This window comes from Corylus avellana, chromosome ca7, assembly GCF_901000735.1.
Source record: "Corylus avellana chromosome ca7, CavTom2PMs-1.0".
Lineage (NCBI taxonomy): Eukaryota > Viridiplantae > Streptophyta > Magnoliopsida > Fagales > Betulaceae > Corylus > Corylus avellana.
Genome location: NC_081547.1, coordinates 18,445,930 through 18,462,672, shown reverse-complemented (window position 1 = coordinate 18,462,672; position 16,743 = coordinate 18,445,930). Strand labels below are relative to the sequence as shown.

The 16,743-nt window shown below is 33.2% G+C and overlaps 2 protein-coding genes across 4 annotated transcripts; both read right to left on the bottom strand.

Annotated features, from left to right (window-relative positions):
• Positions 1 to 5,242: 5,242 nt before the first annotated feature.
• Positions 5,243 to 8,461, bottom strand: LOC132188844 (uncharacterized). Of its 3 annotated transcripts, none has more exons than XM_059603410.1 (8): positions 8,059 to 8,461; positions 7,869 to 7,942; positions 7,677 to 7,779; positions 7,366 to 7,416; positions 6,376 to 6,529; positions 5,983 to 6,121; positions 5,583 to 5,688; positions 5,243 to 5,486 (listed from the first exon to the last, which is right to left on the bottom strand). In XM_059603410.1, the coding sequence occupies exons 1-8, from the start codon at positions 8,267 to 8,269 to the stop codon at positions 5,314 to 5,316; spliced, it is 1,011 nt and encodes a 336-aa protein (XP_059459393.1). In that variant the 5' UTR covers positions 8,270 to 8,461; the 3' UTR covers positions 5,243 to 5,313. The 3 variants fall into 3 exon arrangements, with proteins under 3 accessions (XP_059459393.1, XP_059459392.1, XP_059459394.1); XM_059603409.1 differs by having other exon boundaries at positions 8,032 to 8,459; XM_059603411.1 differs by lacking the exon at positions 7,366 to 7,416 and having other exon boundaries at positions 8,032 to 8,459.
• A 574-nt stretch (positions 8,462 to 9,035) lies between these two features.
• On the bottom strand, positions 9,036 to 14,930 carry LOC132188425 (uncharacterized). The gene is made up of 6 exons (XM_059602870.1): positions 14,631 to 14,930; positions 14,362 to 14,494; positions 12,219 to 12,322; positions 10,768 to 10,912; positions 10,494 to 10,631; positions 9,036 to 10,170 (listed from the first exon to the last, which is right to left on the bottom strand). Exons 1-6 carry the CDS (start codon positions 14,669 to 14,671, stop codon positions 9,292 to 9,294), a joined length of 1,440 nt encoding a protein of 479 aa, XP_059458853.1. The 5' UTR covers positions 14,672 to 14,930; the 3' UTR covers positions 9,036 to 9,291.
• Between the last annotated feature and the right edge of the window lie 1,813 nt (positions 14,931 to 16,743).

The window sequence follows — 16,743 nt, the reverse complement described above, 5'->3', positions numbered from 1 at the left end:
CACACCAATCACTTTTTATTACTATTCAACTACAAAAATCACTACAAAACAAATTTCTTTCATTTTTTCATACAAAACATTTGTTTTTTTTTCACATCAATCAAATTTGCTACAGTTCCCGTCCACTTCAATTTCCAAGTCTTTTGGCAAAGGACTAAAAAAAAAAAGCTCCCACAATTCCTCTCAAAATCAACCTCAACATTCTTACTTTTTACATTACATCAACCACTTTTATTACTATTCAAATAAAAAAAATCACTACAAAACAAATTTCTTTCACTTTTTTCGCACATCAATCAAATCAGCTGCAGTTCCCATCCACTTCATTTTTTCAAGTCTTTTGGCAAAGGACTAAAAAAAAGAGCCCCTTCTTAAAATCAATCACAATATTCCTACTTTTTACATCACATCAATCATTTTTTATTACTGTTCAAATAAAAAAATTATTACAAAAAAATTTTCTAATTCACATTTTCATACAAAACATTCTTACTTTTTTTCACACATCAATCAAAATCACAATTCTACGGTTCCAGATCCACTTCGTTTTTCGTAATCTTTTTTTGAACCTTAGTGATTTTTTTTTTGACAGATATTCAAAAAAAAAAAAAAGCCCCTACTATTTATCTAAAAATAAACCTCAACATTTTTACTTTTTACATCACATCAATCACTTTTTATTATTATTCAAAAAAAAAATTACTACAACATCAATCAAATCTACTACAGTTTTCGTCTATTTCATTTTTCAAATCTTTTGGCAAACACAGTCCAAATTTTTTAGGCAAATGACTAAAAAAAAAGCCCATATTATTCCTCTCAAAATCAACTCCAACATTTCTACATTTTACATCATATCAATCATTTTTTATTACTATTCAAATAAAAAAACCACTACAAAACAAATTTCCTCCACGTTTTTAATTTTTTTCTTACATCAATCAAATCTGCTACAGTTCACGTCCATTTCATTTTTCAAGTCTTTTGGCAATGGCCTCAAAAAAAAAAAACCCATACTATTCATCTCAAAATCAACTTCAACATTCTTATATTTTACATCACATCAATAACTTTTTATTATTATTCAAATAAAAAAAATTACTACAAAACAAATTTATTTCACTTTTTCATACATAACATTCTTACTTATTTTCTCACATCAATCAAATCTACTACAGTCCCAACCACTTCATTTTTAAAGTCTTTTGGCAAAGGACTAAAAAAAAAACTGCCCCTACTATTCCTCTCAAAATCAACCCCGACATTCTTACTTTTTACATCACATCAATTTATTTTAATTACTATTCAAATAAAAAAATCACAACAAAACAAATTTCTTTCACTTTTTTCATACAAAACATTCTTATTTATTTTCTCACATCAATCAAATCTGCTACAATTTCCGTCCACTTCAGTTTTCAAGTCTTCTGGGAAACACAGCCCAAATTTTTTTGGCAAAGGACTAAAAAAAAAGCTCATACTATTCCTCTCAAAATCAATCCCAACATTCTTACTTTTTACATCACAGCAATCACTTTTTATTACTATTCAAATAAAAAAATTATTACAAATCAAATTTCTTTCACTTTTTTCATACAAAACATTCTTACTTTTTTTCTTACATCAATCAAATTTGGAACAGTTCCCGTCCACTTCATTTTTAAAGTCTTCTGGCAAACACAGCCTAAATTTTGCTGATAAAGGACTAAAAAAAAGTCCTTACTATTCTTCTCAAAATCAACCATAACATTTCAACTTTTTACATCACAACAATCATTTTTTATTACTATTCAAATAAAAAAAATCAATACAAAACAAATTTCTTTCATTTTCTCATTTAAAACATTTTTACTTTTTTTTCTCACATCAATCAAATCTGTTACAGGTCTTGTCCACTTCATTTTTCAAGTCTTTTGGCAAAGACTCAAAAAAAAGCCCCTACTATTCCTCTCAAAATCAGCCCCAACATTTCTACTTTTTATATCACAACAATCATTTTTTAATGCTATTCAAATAAAAAAATCACTACAAAACAAATTTCTTTCACTTTTTCATACAAAACATTCTCTTTTTTTTTTTTTTTTTTTTCTTTCTTCGTATCAATCAAATGTGCTACAGTTCCCGTCCACTTCAGTTTTCAAGTCTTTTGGCAAACATAGCTCAAATGTTTTTTTGGCAAATGACTCAAAAAAAAACCCCGACTATTTCTCTCAAAATCAATCTCAACATTCTTACTTTTTGCATCACATCAATCACTTTTTATTTCTATTCAAATAAAAAAATTACTTCAACATCAATAAGATCAGTTACAGTTCCCGTCCAATTCATTTTTCAAGTCTTTTAGCAAACAAAGCCCAAATTTTTTTGGCAAAGGACTAAAAAAAAAGCCCTTACTATTCCTTTCAAAATCAACCCCAACATTCTTACTTTTTACATAACATCAATCACTTTTTATTTCTATTCAAATAAAAAAAATCAATACAAAACAAATATCTTCACTTTTTCATACAAAACATTCTTACTTTTTTTCTCACATCAATCAAATCTGTTATAATTCCCGTCCACTTCATTTTTCAAGTCTTTTGGCAAACACAACCTAAATTTTTTTGGCAAAGGACTAAAAAAAAAGCCCCTACTATTTCTCTCAAAATCAATCTCAATATTCGTACTTTTTACATGCATCAATTATTTTTTATTACTATTCAAATAAAAAAATCACTACAACAAAAATTTTCAAATTCACTTTTTCATACAAAACATTCTTACTTTTTTTCTCACATAAATCAAATATTTTACAGTTCCTATCAACTTCATTTTTCAAGTCTTTTGGCAAACACAGTCCAAATTTTTTTGGCAAAGGACTAAAAATAAAGCCTCTACTATTTCTTTCAAAATGAACCCCAACATTCTTTCTTTTTAAATCACATCAATCACTTTTTATTACTATTCAAATAAAAAAAAATCACAACAAAATAAAATTCTTTCACTTTTCACACAAAGCATTCTTACTTTTTTTTCTCACATCAATCAAATCTACCACAGTTCCCATCCACTTCATTTTTCAAGTTTTTTGGAAATGAACTCAAAAAAAAGCCCATACTATTCCTCTCAAAATCAACCTCAACATTCTTACTTGTTATATCACATCAATCACTTTTTATTACTATTCAAATAAAAATAAATTACTACAAAACAAATTTCTTTCACTTTTTCATACAAAACATTACTTTTTTTATCACATCAATTAAATCTGTTACAGTTCCCGTCCACTTTATCTTTCTAGTCTTTTGGCAATGGACTCAAAAAAAAAAAAGCCCCTACTATTCCTCTCAAAATCAACCACAACATTTTACTTTTTATATCACATCAATCACTTTTTATTACTATTCAAATAAAAAAATCACAACAAAACAAATTTCTTTCACTTTTTCATACAAAACATTCTTACTTTTTTTCTCACATCAATCAAATCTGTTATAATTCCCGTCCACTTCATTTTTCAAGTCTTTTGGCAAACACAGCCTAAATTTTTTTGGCAAAGGACTAAAAAAAAAGCCCCTACTATTTCTCTCAAAATCAATCTCAATATTCATACTTTTTACATGCATCAATTATTTTTTATTACTATTCAAATAAAAAAATCACTACAAAAAAAATTTTCTAATTCACTTTTTCATACAAAACATTCTTACTTTTTTTCTCATATAAATCAAATATTTTACAGTTCCTATCAACTTCATTTTTCAAGTCTTTTGGCAAACACAGTCCAAATTTTTTTGGCAAAGGACTAAAAATAAAGCCTCTACTATTTCTTTCAAAATGAACCCCAACATTCTTACTTTTTAAATCACATCAATTACTTTTTATTACTATTCAAATAAAAAAAAAATCACAACAAAATAAAATTCTTTCACTTTTCATACAAAGCATTCTTACTTTTTTTTCTCACATCAATCAAATCTACCACAGTTCCCATCCACTTCATTTTTCAAGTTTTTTGGAAATGAACTAAAAAAAGAGCCCATACTATTCCTCTCAAAATCAACCTCAACATTCTTACTTGTTATATCACATCAATCACTTTTTATTACTATTCAAATAAAAATAAATTACTACAAAACAAATTTCTTTCACTTTTTCATACAAAACATTACTTTTTTTATCACATCAATTAAATCTGTTACAGTTCCCGTCCACTTTATCTTTCTAGTCTTTTGGCAATGGACTCAAAAAAAAAAAACCCCTACTATTCCTCTCAAAATCAACCACAACATTTTTACTTTTTATATCACATCAATCACTTTTTATTACTATTCAAATAAAAAAATCACAACAAAACAAATTTCTTTCACTTTTTCATACAAAACATTCTTACTTTTTCTCACATCAATCAAATCTGTTACAATTCCCGTCTTCTTCATTTTTCAAGTACCGTACGCATAGTATCAACTCCTTTTTTTTATTTTTTAATCTTTTTTTCATCAATATTTTGAAGAACGAACCACGTGTAATTATGTAGATAGAATTAGTTATGATTTGCTGTGCATTTGGCCAAATTTATGCTATGCTATAAAACATTTTATCCCTAAACTAACTAATATATCTCTTTTGCTTCATATATAATATAAGCTACTATGAAAGGAGTTTGTTTCCAAAAGATTAATACATGTTAACTTAATGATCGGTTAATGGAACTTTGATATTGGGAAAGGGCCAATTTTTAAGAATGTCAACTCTTCTGCTAGTGCTGGAATATCATTTTAGAGTTTCTTTTTATTATTATTATTATTATTATTTTATTTTATTTAAACTTGTTTAGGATTAGTTGTATTGGGTTCTAATGATGTCCTGGTGGGATTATGTCAAGTTATAATTCAATCAGAATTGAGGAAAAACCTACAGTTCTCATCGTCTAGGCCCATTCAGTGCAGTTTCTAAGCAAGTAGATACTACTATAATCACACTTAGGTAGAGTAGCTACTCTGATTGTTCCCTCCTGATTTTTTAATTAGGATTTTTTTTTTTTTTAGATTTACTATTAGTTGACAACATTTGTGATGCCATTGTTGCATAAGCAAAACTCATGGACTTTTGGGGCACCCGAAAGAAAAAGAAACTTAAAATGGAGAGGCAATGCCAATTCTAGAAAAGATAAAAGAAATCTGGCTTTCTAATAAGTAAAACTCTGAATTAGATGAGCATAAGATGACCTTTTCAAGGATTTTCCACTATAAAAATAGAATTGAGGACAGGATTGGTTGAGACATTTATAACAAACTAAATGGATTTTTACAAACACAAGGTTTACATAACTTAAGTCTCATTGTCACAGGAGTCCCTGAATTGGGATCTTTTCTCGTACCTAATCTGCCAAATCTCAACATCATTTCCTCTCTCGTACTCCTTCACATATTTTGGAATTTGTGTGAGATCTATGACCTTCCCAACAAAACAAGGGAGACATCCATTTTTGACTTCCTCACAATCTGCATCACCATTACAAAACCAGATTATAACACATAACAAGGCTGTAAACGGAGATCTCATAGTAATAAGCACATCCTAAATGGTAAGATGCTTACCCTCTTCATCCCTCAGATAGCTACAGAAATGTGAATAACCATTTGCAGCAACATCAAGATCAATGAGACTGAAGTTGTAGCGCTTTTCCAATGCTAAGTATAGCACCTGAGAAAGATAAGAAGGTTGTTGTCATTTATTTGATCACCATATGAGAAAATTAGAAAATTTCTATTTAAACAGACAAGAGATGTCAACAATTGAATGAGAGGGTATCTTTCACCCACATGGGAAAAACTATTCATTTTAACTACATCTGGAAGGTCCATCAAGCCCTAGTCCAGAATCTTAAGCATCTTTTATCTTTCAGTCCAAAATGAGGACAGATTCTCACAATTCTCTCGTGATGTGATATTTGCTATTCCATATTGCTGGCCATACTACCATGTTTGATTTGTATACCTTCTCAGAACCCAGTGACATCAATCTCTCTAGAACACCAAAAAATGCATCAGTCAAGTCATCGCTGTAAATTACATCAGCAGCTACAATCACAGAAGCTCCCTGGACTTCTTCAACTTCTGAAAAGGTCCATGTATACCTGGATGACACTACTACACAAAATGATATATGTTCCCAAGTTATAGACATTAAGGTATGACAGAATTGTTGGAAAAAGCAAGAAAATGGGTTTTTAAAAATTGCAAAAAAGAAAAAGAAAAAAAAAATTATTTAAAGGGTATATGATGCTGGAACCATATCAAAAGTCAAATTCTTGTTGGACCAACCATCTTTAAAGTTATCTTTAGATTCTTTAGCTTTCTTTGCATTATCAACAAAAGTAATAAATCTCACCTTTTATGCAGAGAAGTCTCTCCTGCGCTTACTCTAGGAGGCCAGGGACTCATCCAATCAAGTTCACGTATGTGAACTGCAGCTCGATAGTTTAACAGTTCAGAATTAAGGTCAACATTCTTAGCACAGTTGTTGAGAATTTCTTCACCATGGTCTGTCAACAAATAAAGAGGCCTATTGAGAAAAGCATAATTAATTCAGATTCTGCATAACAAAGTGAAGTAACATGACCCACTTTAATCCATAAAGGCCAAAGATAGAACTCCATAAGTTATGAGCAATCTGACAGTGGAGGATGTAAGTGAAGGATTTCAATCTTTTATTAAGAATATTGTGACAGAAAGGGGTTATAAATACAATCAGTATAAGTTTTTTCAGTTAAAAAGCATTATTGGTTCATAATAATCAGGTGTACTGATTTTCCCTTCTAATATAGTGTTCTAATAAGATAACCTAATTTCATGCGCTCTATTTGACATTGCCTTCTATAGTATCTACTTCTCTAGTTAACAATAGTCTACATGAAAGTCTGCAAGCATGGACATGTATGTGTGTGTGTGTGAGAGAGAGAGAAAGAGTCATGCTTATTGGCTCCATTAAGTATAAGCTCCTTCCATCTATTTCACAATATCACTTCAAAAATGGATATCGTTCTTGTAAAATATCTGCAAAACTTGTGCTTTTCAACAGCCCTCCGTTCCAGCAACATAAAAACCATAAGGGAAAATAAGGGAAAACAGGCCGGGGAAAAAATCAGAGGAAGTAGAAACCAAGCATTTAATTTGATATATCCACAGCTGCAAATAGTCATATATCAGTAAACCATATATGAGACATAACTGATTAGGCATCCATCCATCCATCAGAATAAAATATTTTGGGCAATATTTCAGGCAACTTATTGAGGATATAATTCCTAAACTGTTGAAATAACGAATCATTTCAGATATGAATAAAGAATGATATTCTAGTATAGGCAAGGTACCATACCGGTCAGAAACACTGTTTCCGCAACACGTGCAAGTAATATACCCGCCAATCCTGGTGAAAACCGTAGGATAAATCTTGTCATCCAAGATGCCTTAATGTTTGAGATAGACGATATAATTTTATAATCTTCAAAAATATTAATAAATGGCTAGAAAGTGTCAATGGAAAGCATAAAAATGATATCCCTTAAATAATCCATAACATGTAGATTTATTATAGTTCCTGATGAGATTCAACACGTTCATATCATATTCATTTTTGGTTGTGGGTTTCAAACATGGTAAAAAGCAGCATGAAAATCAAAGCAATACCTGTTCCAGCACCAAGCTCTAATGCAACAATTCCATCAAACTCAGATGAAGTAAACATCTTATGCAACACAAAATCAGATAACACAAGCTCCGCTCTCCACACCTGAAATGGGGAGGGTTGAGGAGGGACATAAAAAACAAAGCACATAAAATCCGAGAGAAACATCAAATAAGAAACCCAATAACCACCACCTGCAAACCCACGCTCGGAATCGATGATGTGATATTGTGCTGAATGCTCAAGCTATAACTGTCCAAACATGGTTCTGCAAATTGATAGTAAGAAATATTCATTCACATCAAACGAAAAGACATTGAACCTCGCAAATGCACAGAGCAAGTGAAATAAACTGACTGTTGCGTCTACTAAGAACCAAATCACCGTCTTGGTCCACGCTGATCGTTTGATCTGTAGAAGCCTCTTCGTCGTCATATTCAGAAGCATCAGTGTATGTGGTAGGTGGAAGAGAAATGGCGAAGTGGGAAATGTGGGGCCCAGAGATGCCAGGTGGGCATCCCAGGTGGACCTCGCTCATCACCTGATCTTGCTCCTCCTCCTCTGCCGGTGGTGGATCTCTGCTGTTCATTTGCATCGATATCTGCGCCGTTCCTTCTTCTTCTTTTTCTTCTTCTTCAGATGATGGTGGTGGTGGTGGTTGGAGTATTCGATTCTAAAAGCAAACCCTAAATCCCCAATTTCACTCTGCTTTCCATTCTTGTCCTGTTTTTGAAATTGCACGAAATCAAGAAGAGGAGCAAAACGGCAGAGCCACGTTTTGCCATCTTATGAACGACACTACGTTCTCGACATGCGCGACAAGTCGTTCAGATGTTCACCTCAAAATTTTTTGCTACTTTATGAACTACCTTTACGGCTTTACATCTTGGATAGTCCATAGAATTGGTCAGGTGCTGTGCTATATAGCCTTCGTATTGTAAAGAGAAATTACGTCAGTTGCAGTAAAATGTAGCCCTTGGGTGATTAGATGTGGTAGATGTAGTTAGGACTATAAATAAACTAGTCTGTTTGACAACTTGCTCGATTTAGCTCGACCTGAACTCGAGTTCGATACTATGCGAATCCGCTCGTAGAAATTTGCTCGATTATAGTCTTATATGTAGGTGTTAACACTAAACCACTCAAATTTTGTGTTTTTTTCTCTTATTCGCTTCCACTGATTTTTTTTTTTTTTTTTAGTATTCCTTGTAAATCTCTATGGAAAAAGCTGATGTAATTTTATACATATGCCTGCATGTAATGTAATAGAAAATAGACAAACCCCACAATGGGTGTGTAACATGTAAAGATTTTGTGTTGGAGGAAAAACCAAAAAAAAAAAAAAAAAGAATGAATCTGCCTCCAAAGTTTCTGTTGCAGTCCAAGCTCATGAACATTCATTACAAATCTAGTAGCTTAGTATATGGGCATGCACCAACATGTTCAGCATGTCAGCTTGTGAAGAAACTGGTAGAGCATGCCCTACACAAACTAATGTACTCAAAGTAACTACAGAAATCCGTATCACACATTTAGAATGTATAGAATTTAAGATTTTTTTTTTTTTTTTTTGTAAAAAAAGAATAGAAAGAATTGGTTTCTAAGTATCTAATACTTTCATCTTCCCTTAAGAGCTGCAATCCGAGCTGCCAAATCATCATACTCTGGTAGCTTAGGATGCACATGCCCTGCCATGCTCAGCATCTCTGGTTGTAAGGAAGTGGTTCGAACATGCTTTTTCGTTGCCTCCGGTAGAGTTGGTTCCAGTGGAAAAGATGCTGTTCTAACAGGTGGAACATCCGAATCAGATTTCATTCTATTCCTACTATATTCATCATACTCGTGATCTCTTCTTTGTTGTGAAGGAGGAGGTTTCAGATATGTTTTTGTTTTGCCGGCTTCTAAGGGTGACTGCTTCTTATTGTATTGCATCAGATGGCCATCTAGCTTCCTTTCCTCGGCATCCCTTGGATCATTATCAACCGCATCCGGCTGTGGTTTCAAGTTTCTCCTCCTAACCGACCTTGGCTTTGGCTTATCTTCAACAACAGGACCACCAATATGTTGATGAGCTGCTTCCATATCAACATTAACTTCTAATTTTGTGGGGGGTTCCTCTGGACTGCTTTTGTTTTTGTCAGCCTTCTTTTTGAGGTAAGGTGGAGGGGTAAGTTTATAGTGAAATGGTGTCTCCTTTTCTACTTCATCTGCAGAAACACTTCCAACCGTTCTTGAAGAAGTTTTTAGGCCATCTTGGGATATATCTTTAGTCCTCTCTTCTTCACTACTGCTAGGCATCCTGTGCCTATCATGAATGACGTCATCCTTTCTTCCATGAAAATTACGGTCATTTTCCTTTCTTTTTGTAATAGAACCCTTCCCATTGCTCGGTCTGTTCCCAGCATTCTGGTTGTCTCTTTCTGGGACTGCATCATCCTTGTTTTTCTGCCATTTCTCATCCTCAATATTGCTTAAAGAAACACATTCAGGATGGTCCTGGAAGAAGTCATACATGTTGCAAAAAGTAATCAGAAGTAGAAAGGGAGATCAATTATGACAAGTAGAACTAAATTAAAGTGGAGGGCCGGCCTCGAACTTGTGAGCAATAAGGTTATATTGGTATATATAAAAATTGTGAGCTAAAAGCAGGCCTTTTGTAGATATGGCTTCCATTGTCTTAAAGACGTCCCCATCCTTCCTTCTAAAGGTAAAAGATATCTTTTTATAACCCCCCATCTCCGAGTTGTTTTCCATTTCCCTTCTGATATCTTTGTCTAACAATTTTGGAGGTAACTATAGTAATAGAAAGTGAAGCTTACTTGTTTTGGTGCAGTAGTATACAATTTCTGTTCTAAACCCTTGCTATTCCATCCTATATTGGATTCTTGTGCTATGTCTTGCAGTAACTGAATCTTCACCTCCTTTGTAGGAGGATTTGACCTCAACCTCTCAACAAACTGATTAATCAAAGCCATTAGCTTGGTCAGTACCGCAAACAAAGATATTCACAAAAGAAGCAATATATATATTATTAATGGACTGGAGCTGGGAATAGTAGAGACGAGTTATTAAGGAACCTATATATGAATCTACCTCTTTATTTATATAAGATTCAAGGGAATTTCCATATCTCTCGGTAAACATAGATCTCAGGTCTCGGAGCTCAGGCAAATCAGAGAATCTTGCGGCTGCATACATCAAAGATGGAACAGCTTCCTTGCACTCCTCAGGGCAACCGCTATATAAAGGATAAAACAGAAGGTGTAGGGAAAGATATGAATCTCAGGATCAGAACAGTTAAATTTTAATAAGAAAGTATAGCCTTTTTTTCAGGCCTCATTTAAGTATAAACTGATATGTAGATTAAAATCAATATTTTGAAGATTAAAGCCGAAAAATTAGCTCCAAGTCCTCAACATCTAGCTCTCAAAGAAGTTCCTATGACTATATCCAAATGGCTAACTGTATGTTAAGCGTTATCCTCTCTACTCAGTTAGTAATCTGATAAAAGTTAGGACTCTTCAGTAGGCCTCAATAGAAATAAGGTAAGATGTATGAGTCGCATGCTCAAACTCCAAATGAAAGTGCTTAATTTGTGAACCTTAATGATTAAGCAAATGTACTGAATCAATTCAATTCAATTGAAAAGTAGCAGCTCAGTCTAAGATTTTTGTTCATGACCACTCAGTACGGCAAGCTTCAACTGCACAAGAAACTTAATAAAATGTTAACACCCAGATCGGATGGAGGATTTTTGGGATGAGGAAAGGAAGAAGAAGGGATAGGAATAATCCTTTGACTGGGAGAATAAAGGGAGAGGAGAGGATTTGAGGGGAAAACCCCCCCTCATTTTTGGCTCACTTTTCAATCTGGCCGAGTTTGGAAGGAGAACAAAACATCTTAATGATTTATCTTCGTAATACGAGATACCCCCAACTGAATATGCAATTAAATTGGTCCGACAAAGGATCTAATGGTAAACTGCAAAAGTATATAACTCTGTTCTCTTGTACACATCCAAACAAGAGAAAATATCCTTTCTTCTCCATACCTATCCTTTCCCTTCTCTCTTAACTCCTAATCATAGTGAAAATTGAAAGAGAGAGAAAACAAGAAGCAGCATACAAGTATTTGCTTCCATCTCCAGTTAAAACATAATAAGGTAAAAAGATTGAATGCATTTGAGAAAAAATAAAAATTTAAACTGAAAAAGTGCCTGTATGCATGATAACATGGTATCGGCATACTTAGATGGTAATTTCAAAACAATACTTCTCATATGTCTAGATACGCAGATATATTACTTCATGTGGCCTCGAATCTACTCATCTAGTTTCTTCTTCTTCTTTTGGCAATAGGGAAAAGTTTCTTTCAGTAAGATCAACGGAAATTCCCCGGAAAAATGCATTTTTGTTTCAAGTCCAAATCCCATATCAGTGAGACAGAGAACAAGAGAGCAAAAGAGAGATGACATGAATACTTGGGCCAAGAATGCTATTTGATAGAACATGCAAAATCACTATTGGTTAGGCAGTCACATGTACCTCTGTTTATGCATGGCAGAGAGATGAGTGGAGATACACCCACAGAACTTTTCAATGAATTCGTAACAGGATGACATGTTTTGCTCGACCAGAAGCCCTTCTGCCTGTTCACCATTTACATAGTGTTAAAAGCTTTAGCTAAAAATAATATAGAGTCTGTGTGTGGTAATTTCTGAATCAATATAAGCAAAATAAGGATGTAAGCTGTGTTTCACTGCTCTAGTTTAGTGTTCAAGAAAGCATAATCTCTTTCAATTATTCATACACAGACATATATATAATCATTCATCAGTCATATTTACTACATTAATCCAGCAGTCCTATGAAATGGATACGCAAAAATTCATATCTAGCAAAAGGAAACAATAATTTATAGGACCAAATTACTCAGTTTAGTGAGAAATATTATTATGGACCCATATCCCCATGCATCTTATCACAAGCCCCATCTTCTCTTTGCAAGTTCCTATCTGTCCTGACTCTGGTCATATTCTTTCAACATGAGACTTTTGATGCCTTTATGTTTATGCTTGTATTGTTATTGTCCTTCTCTACATTCTATATAACTCAATCCAGGGGACAAAATTGTAGCAAGTATTATCAAATCCTCGTACACAGTATATATATATACATGCATTTCTCTGTGGAATGCAAAGGAAGCGCTACACCCCGTAAGGGTTTGTTCCAATGCCACCTTCTGAAAGAAAATATCCAACCAAAATCTAAAAACACTATTTTACGAAGCCTGCAACTGTTCCCACTAAAATGGCTCAGAGCTCTCCAAAAACCATGAGAAGCCAAAATCTTTCACCTTTAAAAAACCTCTCTCTGGAGCAATTTCCCTCTCCTATTTCTTCTCCTTCGTCATTTTATCTTCTAAGTGTAGCATTATTCTTCATCTTTTGTTAAAATCTTTCACTTTGCCACAATTCTCTCACATGCCCCGGGACAATACTATATCAAGCGACACAGTTCATGCGACCATATAAAGAATAATTTCATGGTTAAAAAATGATTTAGGATAGTGTTAAGCCACGAGTACAATACTATATAAGTCAATTATAACTCGACTTATTTTATTAAACATATCAAACTTCTTAATTATAATCTGCTAATTTTATATTGAGTTTGTGTCAGGTTTGCCGGTCGTGTTAAAAAATTGTTGAGGAATGCTAGGCTTACAACCACATTTTACAAAAAAAAACTTTTACAAACTAATGTGGCATAACATGATTGGATATAAAATAAATTTAAATTTTGAGAAACCCAATCATGTTGTGCCACGTTAATTTGTAAAAGGTTTTTTGTAAAATGTGTTTGTAAGCCTAACATTTTCCAAAATTGTTTGCTATAAATGTTGTGTGTCGGTTCACATCGTATCGAAAAATAGGTATAAGATTATATAAATCGATCATAATCTGACCTATTTAATTAAACCGATTAAAGTTTTCAATGATATGTGTTGAGTTCGAGTAAAAAAACAAAAAAACAATTGGCAACCATAACGGAGAGGAACACATGCATGAACATTTGAAGCCGCATTTCATGGGAGTTGGGAGATGCATGTGATGCCATTTTGTGGCAATGACAAAAATTGGGTCCCACTAAAAAATTATTATTATTCCCTTTTTCTATAACTAATAAAAGAACAAAACCCATGAAACAAATTTCTGCAAAAAGTCAATGTCACACATTTTAATACGAACCGACTCGGAACTGGACACAGGAAATCATGAGGACTTTCAAGATCGGCGGAGGGTATTAAACAAATAGAGAAATATAAAGCTTTGTTTGGATGCAAACAACTGCAAGATTCCATACCTAAGAGAAATATGAAACACTAAGAAAGAAAATAACAATTGAAAATCAGTAATGAACAGCATCAAGTTATGTAACAGCTACTGATTTCCATGATCACACACCAGAAATGCTAAAAAAGATCATGCAAAAGCGAAATCCATGAACCCGAATTAAACTAAAATATGCAAAGACTTTTTCAACAAATTGAGGCCACAAGATCATCCAAAACGACCAAAAAAAAAAAACTAATCCTGAATCTCAGCTTATTTACCACATCAATCCAAAAAACTAGGACAAAGCAGGAATATCAAACAGCTGAAACCCAAATGAACCTGAAACTTACCCTGCCATAGGCATTGATGTCAAGGCCACTCCTAAGAAGATCAGCAATATCATTCTTCAAATACTTCAGCACCACGCCTTTCTTCTTCCTTATCACCTCCAGCCGCTTCTTCAACAGATTGATATTTGATTTGCTAAATCAACAAAGCCCAAAAAATCAAATCAACGGAAATCAAAACATACCCAACAATCTAAAGAAATAAAAGAAACAAAAAACACCCCAAAATTACAAAGACAAAAGGAAGAAAACAAAATGGGTTTTCGTCGAACCATTTGGAGTAGAATTTCGACTTCAACAATCCGTCAAACATGTTGAACACCAAGAGTTTTGGAGAAAAGAAAAAGAAGAAGATGAAAGATGGGGGTTGATGGAGAAAGAGAACGATTGTATAATGGTTATAGAAATGTGATGCAAAGGTAAAGAAAAGAAGAGACAGCGAAAATGGGATTCCGGTGTTGCCAAGAATCAGCGTTAGAGAAAACCAGAAGAAAAGCAATGGGGGTGCTTAAGGGAGAGAGATGCAAAGACCCACATGATTAGAAAGATGGAGAGACAGAAACGTATGTATCCATCCATTTGTTCATATATACGAGAGAGAGAGAGAGAGAGAGAGAGAGAGGAATGGTCAAGCAGAATCTATGCAAATTGGAAAATAGTTGGAAAACAGGGAAGCTCAAGAGGCAAGCTGTGAGAGAGAGAGAGAGAGAGAGAGAGAGATTTGCCACGTCGGACTCAGGACGAGTTCTCTCCCGCTGGAAAGTATTTGCGCGCGCGTTTTCCCAACCCAAGTTGGTTAATAGTAAGGGGATGAAATTACGTTCTCTTGAGGTAGGCTTGAAATTAATGGAGGGGTAGTTTAGGTAAATAAAATTGAAAGCACAAACTTACAGGCCAAGACTTAAAAACAAATAGAGGTCATGAATTTAGGGAGGGGGGGGAGGGGGGTTTGTTTAGGTTCCGAACTTTCTCATACAGAGAGAATTAGATAATTAATCCCATTTTAAGTAATTTACAAATATATATTTTTTATTAAACTTGTAAAAAAAAAAAAGTAACTCACAATTTTTAGCAAATTTTGTTCACCATTTACAAATAACAGGCTGTCCCAAGCTAATTATTCGTTTCTTGGACAGGAAGCAGGAAGTGGGTTACTTGTAAGACACTAAACCCACCTCACCTGTGCACTTAACCATTTAGGTTGGATTGTGCTCTAAGCTACTAATCAAATCAAATAATACAGACCGAATTAAGATTTACAGCAATTATCTATTCACTTAACCATTTAGGTTGGATTGTGCTCTAAGCCACTAATCAAATCAAATAATACAGTCCCCAAGAGGTAGCTCAATCGGCTGGGACCACGCATAATAAAGCGGAGGTCACTAGTTCGAATCCCGCTCCCTCCTCTTGTGCGGACACGTCAAAAAAAAAAAAAAACAAATAATACTGACCGAATTAAGATTTACAGCAATTATCTATTTAAATTATTAGTAAATCAAATAAATAATATGAGAGAGCGTATCTAAAACTCACCCGCATGCCAAAATAAATGTAAACTCTCTCACATTACTTACCGACTCGAATGGATAATTATATATATATATATATATATATATATTAGTTTATGAATCATGGTACAGGCAGCCGACTGTTTGATACAACCCTACTCATTTATTTAAATAAAAGATTTTATTAGCTTTGTAATCCAATTAAATAAATAAAAAGATGATGATAAATTGATAATCTTTTATTGCCTAAAATTCCATTTTTTAATGTTTTTTTTTAAGGAAGTTGAACAGCTGTCTTGTCTCAATAACATTCCCCCATCCACATATTCCAATGCCGCCCTCTAGCGGTTAGACTTGGCAGTTTAGAACTAGTATGAATAATCTTCCAACAATCTTTATGAATTGAAAAATATTTGACTTCAAAAATATATATTTTTTATTGTTTCTTTTTTAATTTATTATTAAATCCATGGGACTCACATGAACAAAAGATGTGTAACTGGTATCACTTTCTTTTTTAAAAAATAAATATTTTTCGTCCATTTGGGTTGACAGCATACCTTATAACAAATTAGAAAATTAAAAGAAAAAAACAAAAGAAGATGAAGAAAAATTAAAAATAAATAAATAAATAAACCAGAAAATTTTGGTTACCTGTTAAAAGCTAGCCCAACTTGACGGGCCTGCAGACAAATTTTCCATTATGACAACAATGTCCTCCCAAATGTGTAATAACAATTGGGAGTTTATTTTTTAGAGATTTTTTTTTTGTTATTAGGTTATTTAAAAATTTGAGAAATGTTATATATTATATTTTTATTTTTTAATTATTTCATGAAGATGATATGACAGTGTCAATTAATTCTTGAATTTT

What these genes read in the sequence shown, in the direction of transcription:
- LOC132188425 (XM_059602870.1), bottom strand. Translation starts at nt 14,671, where the DNA reads ATGTTTGACGGATTGTTGAAGTCGAAATTCTACTCCAAATG. An exon ending in TCGAAATTCTACTCCAAATG is followed by an intron (nt 14,495 to 14,630) that starts GTTCGACGAAAA and finishes TTGTTGATTTAG; the next exon opens with CAAATCAAATATCAATCTGT. An exon ending in ATACTACTGCACCAAAACAA is followed by an intron (nt 10,171 to 10,493) that starts GTAAGCTTCACT and finishes GACTTCTTCCAG; the next exon opens with GACCATCCTGAATGTGTTTC.
- LOC132188844 (XM_059603409.1), bottom strand. Translation starts at nt 8,269, where the DNA reads ATGCAAATGAACAGCAGAGATCCACCACCGGCAGAGGAGGAGGAGCAA. An exon ending in TTCCGAGCGTGGGTTTGCAG is followed by an intron (nt 7,780 to 7,868) that starts GTGGTGGTTATT and finishes TCCCCATTTCAG; the next exon opens with GTGTGGAGAGCGGAGCTTGT. An exon ending in TGTCACTGGGTTCTGAGAAG is followed by an intron (nt 5,689 to 5,982) that starts GTATACAAATCA and finishes TATCTTTCTCAG; the next exon opens with GTGCTATACTTAGCATTGGA.